Below are 10764 nucleotides of genomic sequence, written 5' to 3' on the forward strand. Positions count from 1 at the left end.
CCTGTACAGCAAAAATTAATGCAACATTGTAAATCATTTACTGTTGTTCAGTAGCTCAGTCAAGTCCGACTTTTTGACTCTTTGCGACCCAATGGACTGCAGCATGCCAGGCCCCCTGTCCTTCACCATCCCCCGAAGTCTGCTCAAACTCGTGTCCATCAAGTCAATGATGCCATCCAACCATCTCATCCTCTGTCGTCCCCTTCTCCTCCTGGCTTCAATCTTTCCCAGCATCAGGGGCTTTTCTAATGAGTCAGTTCTTCGCATCAGGTGGCCAAAGTATTGGAGCTTCAGCATCAGTCCTTCCAAAGAATATTCAGGATTGATCTCTTTTAGGGTTGACTGGTTTGATCTCCTTGCAGTCCAAGTGAATCTCAAGAGTCTTCTCCAACACCATGATTCAAAAACATCAATTCTTCAGTGCTCAGCCTTCTTCATGGTCCAACTTCAATTAAAAAGAAAAAAGACCCACAACACTACCTTTGATCCAGCACCTTCCTTACTCACTCATAACCACTTCATTTCTGACGGCTGCTCACCTTTACCTTCCCCTCAACCCAGAGCAAACCCTTTCTTACCATCTCCTCCAACCAGGCAGTCTTCCCTCTCTTCGCCAGGGCTGAGTCTCCTATACCTGCAAGGCAAATTCCAAAGTCTGGACTGGCTACTCCCTCCCTGGACTCCAGGTAGTACGTGCCTATGGACCAATCTGCAGCTTGGGGGGTCCAAACAGAGGCAGTGTCTGTGATTCATTCATTCCTCAGATATTTGTTGAGTGCTAAACATTGGAGTAGATACTGGGAATGCTGTGGTGAACCAGAATAATGCAGTCCCTGCGCACAGAGTAGGTGTCAGAACAACAATAATTAATAAGCCATTAGTTAATCTTGAAAGGAAATGTGGCCTCAAGGGTGACTTGGGACCAGGAAGGCAGATATGTGACTCAGAAGTGGGAGAGCAGGGTACTCAGGAGCACCAGTTTGGGAGGGAATGAGTCTCTGAGTGTTTGGCCAGACCAAGGCTGGGGGATGGGAGCGCCTCTGTGGGCACCCGAATTTTTACTTTAGACCCTGAGGTTATTTCCAGGGTTGGTTTGTTGTCTCCTGTTTTGCAAACAGCGCGGCAGAGCCTCCTCCTCCCTCCCCTCCCCTTCAGATGGAGGCTATTTATTCCTAGTGACAAGCCTGAGGATCCCAGGGGGGGTGGCCTCAAGGACCTGGAGGGGCCTGTGTCCCTGGCAGGCGCCAGTGCTCCCTCCCAGGCAGGGCACGGGGAGGAAGTCGGAAGGTTGGGAACTGCAGAGGTCGGGGAGAAGGACTTCCCTCCACCGCCCCTTGCAAGCGCCCCATCCATGCACACTCCTCACACCCCTTCTTGAGAAGCTCCAAAGTCATGGGGCCTAGGATATGAGTCTCCCCTGGGCCTCAAAGGTCAAAACTATTCCTGGGCACTGTGGAGACCAAGGGAGGTCTTCTCTGCTCCACGATGAGCTGGAGACGAGGCGGCGGTTACTTCTGTTTTCGCCACTTTAAGAGTTGTGAAATAAAGCCCTTTGAAGGTCAAGGCCCTAGAGAGGGGGTCCTTACATCATTCGTTTCCAGAGAACACCTTGGTTCCCACTGACAGCAGGGTAAAAACCACCCCCTCCTCCAGGATGGCCTAAGTCTTCTTTTGCAAATTCGGGCTGAGTGTGATCCCTGGGGGTAAACTGGGAGGGGGCGGGAACACGAAGTGGACACGAAGGAGGACTCTCTCGGTCCCCAAATGGACGTTGGTCTGCTGCCTCCGGGTATCCCTTGCCTGAGATTGAATACAGCTAGCCGCTGGGGGCGGCGTGGGGGAAAGGAGATGAGGGGGGCGGGAAGGAACATGGGGGGAAGGGAGGGAGGCCAGCAAAAGCTGAAGGGAGGGGACTGGGGCGGGGTCCTGGAGGCCCTGGAAGGTTGGGAGAGCCAGGTTAGGCCGAGCGGGCTAGGGCCGGCTCCAGTCTAAAAGGGAGGTGGGGGCGGGGTCTGGCCCCCAGCCTCCGGGACGAGGGCCGGGGGCGGGGTCCGCACCCCGCGGGCAGGGGCGGCCGGGGGCGGGGTCCGGGCGGGGCGGGCCCCCGCGCTCACTTCCTAGGGGAGGGATTGGGGCCGCGCTCCCACTCGCCCACACAGTCCTTGTGCCGCCGGCAGACTCGCCGGCTGCTCGCTCGGCCCCGGCTCGGCCCGGCCCGCTGGTAGGAGCCGCCGAGGGACGCGGCCCCGGCTGCCCACCTTCCCGCCCCCGCGCGTGAGCGCCGCGCCCCGCTCCCGCCGCCCGCTTCGAGGTGAGCTCCCCGCCGAACCTGGCTCCTCATCCCCGCTCCCTGCCCCCGCCCTCGGGCGGGAGGAGAGAGATGGTCAGCCGGGGGTTAAGGGTAGCCGCAGCCCCCGCCCTCTGCCCCGGGGCCCCGCCTGGGTCCGGTCGCGGGCGCCGGGAACACGCTGGGCTCGCTGGTGGCGCGCGGACGCCGAGCCCCGGGGGCGCCCCCCGGACCGCACCGCCCCGGGCCGCCTGGCCGGGGCGGGGGCTGCTACGCGAGTTAGGCGGGGGAGGGGTCCAAGTTTGAAATGGAAAAGCGAGAATCGAGAGAGACCGAGAGAGAGGGTGAGAGAAACCGGCTTCCAGAAAGCCCGATGGGAGCAGGAGACCGAGACTGGACAGGAGCGGCGGCGAGCTTAGACCGGAGGGTGCAGAGATACCCGAAACAGGGACAGAGACCGGGGCGTAGGTCACCAGGAGGCAGACCCGAGGCTTTGGGACGGACCCAGGGTTTGCGGAGCGGAGCACTTTAGGAAAAAAGTATGCAGTGACCCCAGACGTGTTGTCGGCCCGGTCTAGGGCCTTGGAGGGTTCCGCGCAAATGAAGGGCCCCGGAGCTTAAACTTCATTAGTCTTGTTGTCAGGCAGCCTCAGAGAAGCCTAGAGAGACATCCAGAGACTGAAGGCAGAGACACTCAGACATACTGAGATGCTAAGAGATAGAGAAGGGCCGTAGGTAAGATCTGAGACATTCCACCCTTTGGAGACACTGAGTTGCCAAGACTTGAGCGGAGGTAGAAATTCACAGAGGCTGAATTTGGGAGATAGCCGGTCAGAGATACAGACAAGAGAGGTACAGACACGAAACATACAGACAGCTGCTGAAGTACAGACACAGACGTCCGGAGTGGAGCAGAGTTAGATGCCGAGAGACAGATGTCACGGAGGGACGGTGACAGTTTCCAAGACAGACCCCGAGGGACTCAGGCCCCAAAAGATTGGGAGGGAAGGACATAGGAAACAGAACTGGGGGGGCAGCAGACCTGAGACAGTAAGGCATCAAGAAGGAGCCTCACACACTGGTGGAGACAGCCCCAACTTATTTTTAAACTCCAATCTTGGACGCTCTGCTTCAGCCCTGGGGGACCTGGGGTGAATGAACTGTTCCTCTTCTGTCCCCAGAGCAGCTGCTGGATCCTGCTTCCCACCCCCACCTTCTCCCAAACTGCTCTGACTCCCAGGCCCCATGGTGGAGGGAGCGGGGGGGGGGGGGGGGGGGGGGGAGAAGAGAGTGAAGAGTTGGGGTTGATGCCTGGTAGCAAGGATGAAGTGGGGGAAGGTTAATTTCTCCCCTCAAGTGCCCTGTCAACTCCTGAAAACTGGGGGAGGAGGGATCAGTTCTGATTGTGAGTCACAGCTGTGGGACCTGGCCAGGGTCCTCCTGGACAGTGGGGGGTAGAGGGGGGCAAAGGGGTTGAGTGGTTGGCATGGGTACTTGGAAAGACTTCTGGATGTCTTCCAAAAGTCTCAGGGCCGGCAGCTGGGGAGAAGAGCCAGGCTCTTGTACAAGTGACACCACCCAGCATCTCCTGTCCCCCTGCTCTTAAATGTTGACCACCCCCTCCCCCACCGTTTCTAGGGAAATCGGAAAAGGCTCCCGGCTGGGAGGCAGGGGACCTGGGCTCTCTGATACCTGAGTGATTTTGGGCATGCTTCTGCCTTATCCCTGGCCTCTGTACTCAGCTGTAAAGTGAGAGTGATACCCAATCCTGCCTGCCTTATGTGTGATCTGATAGATGGTAGGGGCTTCCCTGTGGCTCAGCCATAAAGAATCCGCCTGTAATGTGGGAGCTGCAGGAGATACAGGTTCAATCCTGGGGTCGGGAAGATCCCCTTGAGAAGGGAATGGCAAACCACTCCAGTATTCTTGCCTGGAGAATCCCATGGACAGAGGAGCCTGGCAGGCTACAGTACATAAGGATGCAAAGAGTCGGACACGACTGAAATGACTTAGTGTGTACGCATAGATGGTGGGTGGGCTTTGTGAGAGGCAAAACAACATGCAGACATGTATACCTGCACACCTATGTTGGAGCTTTCAGAGTTATGCTCACTGAAGTCAGACTTGCCCCCACTGGTCTCAGTGAGCCCCGTAGCCTGGGCCTCCTCAGTTTCCCCAGCAGAACTAGGGGGTTCCCTTTTAGTTCTCTCTCTGGGCCCACCCTGAGAAGGTCAAGGTCAAGGCCCAGCCGGGCCCCCTGACCCAGGCCTGGCTGAGAAACTGTAGTCTAACCCCACTTTGAGTAAGGGGCTAATAATATCAATAAAAACAGTAAGAACTACCATTTACTGACTACTTAGTATCTCCCAGGTGCTTTCCAGGTACCATCACATTTATTTTGTTTTCATCACATCTGAGTCTGGCAACAACCCTAGGAGGTAGGAGGTAGTATTAGATGGGAAAACAAGCTGAGGGAGCTTAAGTGACTTGCTCGAAATCACCTAAGTTTATATTTCACAGTTCAGGCCTTTCCATACCACATGCTGCAGCCATTTAACCAGCCATTCTGAGATGCAGGTTCGCGGGGAGGTGTGTCAAATGTGTGTGTCTGAGTCAGGTGTAGGGGTGTATGTGTGTTGGTGGGGGCAGCGGCTGAGTGCCATCTGGCAGACTGAGGAGTCTCCCCCGCGAACCCCTCCCAGCCATGGAGGAATACAAGATGGGCTCCCTTTAGCTCCCCAGCCCTGCCAGGGAAAGGGGGCGGGGGGATGGGCAGAAAAAGGGCAGAGACAGGTGGGCCTTGAGAGTGCCCTTCACTCTGTCCTCATCGGAGCCCAGCTGGACAGACTAGGGGACCAGGGAATTCTGGGAGAGAAGCCGAAGCCACGCCCATACCCTATTTGGGGTGCCCCTGTCTCAGAGTGGTGACTGCCTCCCAGGGGGCGGACCTAGGACTAGTCTGGGCCTGGGAAGGTGGTTGCCGGGGGCCAAGCCAGGAAGGAAGGGAAGGCCCAGGGCTCTCCTGGAGCGAGGCATGGCCACTCTCCACCTGTGCGGCCCCCTGCTGCCCAGTGGCCGACAGCCCAGGCAACCCTCAGATGTTGGGCCAGAAGAAACCCAGGCCTGAATGGTGGGGAGTGGACTCCACCCTCTAGCAAAGCCCCCAGCCCAGGAGTCTCCAATCTGAAGACCCCAGCCCCTGGTGTCTCCTGGCCTGGAGTATGAACTGAGTGTCCTCCCGTGACAGAAGGGTAGCTGTGAGCTCGAGCCACCCCTTCAGAAGAGCCAGGCCCTCTAGGCCTGGGGCATCCGCTGGTGCCTGGAGTCTGAGTTAACGCTTGTTGCTAGAATTTCCTGCTGGGGGTGGCTGAGAAAAGGAGGGCTTTTCCTTCAACTTGAGCCAGGCCAGGCTCTGGGGACTGCCAGTTCCTGGGGTCTAATGGGGGGAGTGGGTTGGTGGGTCCCTTTTTGCTGCTCAGACTCATCTGCATCTGTGAGAGGATCCCCTTCCCAGGGTCCTGGTGGTTCCTCTCCACCCAGGATCCCAGTCCTCAGAGAGCGGGCTTCTTGATGGAGGAGGCTGGGGTGGGGAGCTCTGAATTTGGGCTCAAGATGGGAACCAGGAACAGCAGAAGGGACCGGGAACCCCACTTCCTAACCCTCCCTACTCCCCAAGCTCCTGCTGCAGAGGCAGCTGTGTGGATGACCTCATCCCACAAACATGCTTTGTTCCTGAGAAAATGGAAAGTGTCTGAGGTTTGGTGGGGGGCTGGGTGTCTGCAGCAGTAGCTCTCCGTGCTCCCCCTTGCCTGACTCCCCACCCTAGAGGGGGCCTGACTGGAGAGTAAATGTCTTTAGTGGCTCCCACTCGCTCACCCTTCACTACCCCAGCCCCAGACCCTTAGAAAAGCTGGAGAGAGGCTGTCTTCTCCCAGAGGCAGGGGGAAGGAAAGAATGACCCAGGGGATGGAAAGATTCTGGGGCTCTGCCAGGAGTGATGCCCAGCAGGAGAGAGGGCAGAGGGCACACTGCATCATCTCCTGTTCCCCTCTCTGTCCCCAAGCATCTCGTTTCCCTTTTTTCCTCCCCTGTTGCTGGCAAAACCTGACAGCTGGCCATCTGTGCTGTCACAGCTGCTGCAGATGTTGCAGGCCAAGGCTGCCCAGGCTGATGTGGCCAAAGATGCAGAGGGAAGTGGTGTGGGGTGAGGGCAGAGGGTCCAGCTGGGGAAGCTTGGCTGTGACCAGCTTGCAGGATTTCCTTCCTGGTTAAACCTGGGCTGAGCCTCTGAAGTCCTTGTTGTTGGATTCTCCTGGGAAGGGAGGCCCAGTGTTATTTCTCCCATCAGCCTCCTCCACCTCTACCATTCACTGGCCCAGCATCCTTCTTACACTCTGCTGTTTCCTGAATGGGGTTGAGGCAGGGAGAGGAGGGTGGTGCAAATAGCCCCATAGTCATCCCAAAGCGCCTCACTCCAGGCCTCTGGCTATGTCCCTTCCTGGGAGTCAGGAGACGGTGAGAGTACTGTTCAGAGGGGAGAGGGTGGGGTGACTCCTTGCCCCTGCTCTTACACCCTTCTGGAGACAGTAAAGACAGTGGAGGCTAAACTCAGGCTAAATGTAGGAGCAGGAAATGAGTCACTGACCCAGGAAAAGCCCCCTCCCCCCAGTTCTGCCAGGGCCCAGATAAGAAAAGAACTTCTGCTTCCTGATTTTTTCCTGACCCCCTCACCCCCAACGTTAAATACAGAAATAAACATGCAGGACTCTTGTGTTCCCAGAAGCACCCATTCCCCATCACCATCTGCTCTGACCTGGCATTTCCTATGCCCAGTCTCTTGTTCTTTTTTTTTTAATGCAGTGTGGCTAAGCCACAGCCCCTCGGGGTGACCCCTGCCCCACCGTGTGCCCCTCGCAGGGCTCACTCACAGCCACCATGAGCGAAGCCTTTGACTGTGCCAAATGCAGCGAGTCCCTATACGGGCGCAAATACATCCAGACAGACGATGGCCCCTACTGCGTGCCCTGCTACGACAACACCTTCGCCAACACGTGTGCCGAGTGCCAGCAGCTGATCGGGCACGACTCACGGGTAAGGACTGGACCACGCAGGGCAGGGAGTGGGTGGAGGCTGGCAGGAGGGGGCAAATGTGCCAGCACCCTTGCCGCGCTCCCCCCAGGAGCTGTTCTACGAAGACCGCCACTTCCACGAGGGCTGCTTCCGCTGCTGCCGCTGCCAGCGCTCCTTAGCCGACGAGCCCTTCACCTGCCAAGACAGCGAGCTGCTCTGTAACGACTGCTACTGCAGTGCCTTCTCCTCGCAGTGCTCTGCCTGTGGGGAGACCGTCATGCCCGGTATGTTCCCGGGGGCTCCCAGGGGCTCACTGTGCGTGGGACTGGCATGCCTGGCATCTACGTAGGATCCGTGCACGTGCATGGGAGTGGCATGCCTGTCTGATACAGGGAGGCTTGATAAAGACCTGCCCATGCCACACGTTCCTGGAAATTCTGTGCAGGATCTGTTGTGCCTGTTTGCTCTTTGGAGCTTAGCACGTGCAGGGACTGACACGCGTGATACACACCTGGAGGCTTAACACGTTTGGCACACGTAGGGTACTGAGACTGTCAGTGTTTGTTGCATTGGGGCTTGTTGTGTGCAAAGACAGAGAAGACAGATACATAGGACTTAACACGTATGGTGACCTGCATGGCTGATAGAATGTGACGATTTAGAATACATGGAGATTGGCACGATGAGGATATGTACTGAATCTGTCATGTCCAAGACATTGGACTCGCTTGCCTCGTAGATGGGGGTCTTTGTGTGTGTGCTCATACTATCACATCTGGTGTATAAGGGCTTGCTTAGCATATACTGAGTCATCGCGCCCATCACCTGGAGGCCTGGTAGCAGCTGAGGTCGTCATATTCTGGGACAGGTGGGGACTTCACTTAGGCCAAACCCTCAGGTCATGTGCTCAGCCAGCATGTCTGGTGTTGGGGGAAAGTTAGCATGTGCAACATACGAGGTGGGGACCCCGATGAAAATGCATGGACACCACCTTCAAGGCTGCAGGAGCAGCAGGGACCCTCCTGGAGGGTAGCAGAGGGTGGCACTCAGGAGCTTGGGACACAGCCTCTGAGTGGGACCCCTGTTCCCCGCAGGGTCCCGGAAGCTGGAGTACGGAGGCCAGACGTGGCATGAGCACTGCTTCCTCTGCAGCGGCTGTGAGCAGCCACTGGGCTCCCGTTCCTTCGTGCCCGACAAGGGTGCCCACTACTGCGTGCCCTGCTATGAGAACAAGTTTGCTCCTCGCTGCGCCCGCTGCAGCAAGGTGGGGGCGGGGTGTGGCGCTCCACTGCACTCAGGGGAGGGGGTGAGCAAGGCTCTGTTGTTGCGGGGTGGAAATCCCCACACCCCCCCCTCCCCCGGCTGATAGAGGCTGCCCCCACAGACACTGACGCAGGGTGGCGTGACATACCGTGACCAGCCCTGGCATCGAGAATGCCTGGTCTGCACTGGGTGCCAGACGCCCCTGGCAGGGCAGCAGTTCACCTCCCGAGAGGACGATCCCTACTGTGTGGCCTGTTTCGGAGAACTCTTTGCACCCAAGTGCAGCAGCTGCAAGCGCCCCATCACAGGTGGGTCAGAGGGTCCAAAGACTGAGTGGGGCGGGTGTAGACTGGGGTGGGGGACGGGAAACCTGGTCTCGGTGAGGCCAAGGGACAAGACCCACCCTCCAGATGGCAGCACTAATCCTCAGCCTCCCTCCAGGACTCGGCGGAGGCAAGTATGTGTCCTTTGAAGACCGCCACTGGCATCACGGCTGCTTCTCCTGCGCCCGCTGCTCCACCTCCCTGGTGGGTCAGGGCTTCGTGCCGGACGGAGACCAAGTGCTCTGCCAGGGCTGCAGCCAGGCTGGGCCCTGAGCCAGGGCTCCCGGACTAAGGCTCCTTCTCCAGACCGCCTCTGGGACCCAGCCTCTCCCCAATTTGGGGCTCCCCTTGGGCTCCAGGATTCAGCCTCCCCACTCCAGCGTCCTCAATCTGGTACTTCCTGACCCAGGGCCCCCAAACCTGGGCTCTCCCGGAGCCTTCATCATCATTCAAATCCCCTCCCCAAACCTGAACTCCAGAACTCTCTCCTCCCGCCTTCAGGTCCGGCTTGCTTCCCAGACCAAGCCCTTTCCCCAGGTCAGGGCTCTGGGACCCAGTCCCCCTTCAATCTAGACTTGTCTCCAAAGACTTTAGGTCTCCTATGGGTGCCTGAGAGGTCCTCAGAAGTCGAACATACTCAGGCTTGACGCTCCCCACCCCTGTCCCACCGGGATCCCCAAGGATGGGGGTGTCTGGGCAGCACTGGTTAGGGAGTCCTAGGGTACAGGTTTTTGCCCATCCCGTGTTGTGAGTGTTTTCTCTTTTCATTTCAGCTCCATTTTGCCCAGAGATGGGCAGAGGGGTGGGTTTGGCTCGCCCCCCTCTTTCATATTCTGCAATAAAGCAGTATGAGAAAGTGAAGGCCTCTGTTTGGCTGGGGGTTGGGGGAGCAGGCGGAGGTGGGTGGAGGGGCAAGGAAGGGTCCTTCGCACCCAGGGACTCGGAGGCTCGTCCCACCTCCTCCCTGCAGGGCAGGAGGAAGCTTCCAGGCGGGGTGGGAAACCTCTCCCGAGAAAGGGGATCCCCGCCGCCGCTACCGTCCGTCTTTGGCTTAGTCGGCCTCCCTTCCACCTCCCCCGCTTTCTGGCAAAGGACTTTTTCCTCCGGTGAGGAAGAGAGGGATTTAGGGAGGTTGCGGATCGGAGCCTGGGCGGGGGCGGCTGGTGTTGGCTTCCCCACCTGGTACAAGTCTCTCCCCTCCCTTAATAACCACCCCCCCCCCCGAACCCCACGAAGCATCCAATGCGAATCCCCAGTCTGGGCCCAGACCCTCAGCCCCCTTCCCCCTCTTCCCTAGGATTAACGGAGGCGGCCCGGGATCCGCTCGCGGCCGCACGTTTTTTGCCAAAAAAGGCAAGGATGCAGCTGCACGCGCCGCGGGAACATCTGGATCCGATTCCCGGCATGAATGGGTCATGGCCCCGCCCCACCGTGATTCAAGGGCGGGGGCGGGAATGAGCCCGGGGGTGGGGGGGCTGTCCCCCAAAATGAGGCGATGGGGCGGAGCGCTGCTCCCCTCTCCCGGCGTCCGACGCCCCTGCCCCTGCGCTCTCGGCGGCCTGCGGTGTGGGCTCCGCGGTCTAGACTGGCGGAGCCCGACTCGTGCGCCCTGGCGGCCGGCGCGGGCTGAGCCACTGACGTCCTGCCCGCGGCCTCCTCCGGGTGGGGGCCCCCGGCCGGGCAGGCGGACCTTCGGCGCCCGGTGGGGGAGGGGCCCCCCGGGCCCGCAGAACCGCGTGATTATATGTATTTGAAATGAAATCCTCCCCGAAATTCTATGGGGCGGGCGTTTTTCCGTTTCACAGAGGTGGAGACTCTACT

At 58.8% G+C, this 10764-nt stretch overlaps 1 protein-coding gene across 2 annotated transcripts; it reads left to right on the forward strand.

Moving 5' to 3' along the window:
• Nucleotides 1-2166: 2166 nt before the first annotated feature.
• Nucleotides 2167-9799, forward strand: FHL3 (four and a half LIM domains 3). Of its 2 annotated transcripts, none has more exons than XM_061122329.1 (6): nt 2167-2311; nt 7148-7378; nt 7467-7641; nt 8452-8621; nt 8742-8928; nt 9062-9799. In XM_061122329.1, exons 2-6 carry the CDS (start codon nt 7223-7225, stop codon nt 9214-9216), a joined length of 843 nt encoding a protein of 280 aa, XP_060978312.1. In that variant the 5' UTR covers nt 2167-2311; nt 7148-7222; the 3' UTR covers nt 9217-9799. The 2 variants fall into 2 exon arrangements, with proteins under 2 accessions (XP_060978312.1, XP_060978313.1); XM_061122330.1 differs by having other exon boundaries at nt 7205-7378.
• The last annotated feature ends 965 nt before the right edge of the window (nt 9800-10764 follow it).

The sequence above is a fragment of the Dama dama genome, chromosome 20 (genome assembly GCF_033118175.1).
Source record: "Dama dama isolate Ldn47 chromosome 20, ASM3311817v1, whole genome shotgun sequence".
NCBI classification, from domain to species: domain Eukaryota; kingdom Metazoa; phylum Chordata; class Mammalia; order Artiodactyla; family Cervidae; genus Dama; species Dama dama.

Excerpts from the sequence above, each read along its gene's own strand:
- FHL3 (XM_061122329.1), top strand. The coding sequence starts at position 7,223 with ATGAGCGAAGCCTTTGACTGTGCCAAATGCAGCGAGTCCCTATACGGG. Across the intron at positions 7,379-7,466 it reads TGATCGGGCACGACTCACGG|GAGCTGTTCTACGAAGACCG; the intron begins GTAAGGACTGGA and ends CGCTCCCCCCAG. Across the intron at positions 8,622-8,741 it reads GCTGCGCCCGCTGCAGCAAG|ACACTGACGCAGGGTGGCGT; the intron begins GTGGGGGCGGGG and ends CTGCCCCCACAG.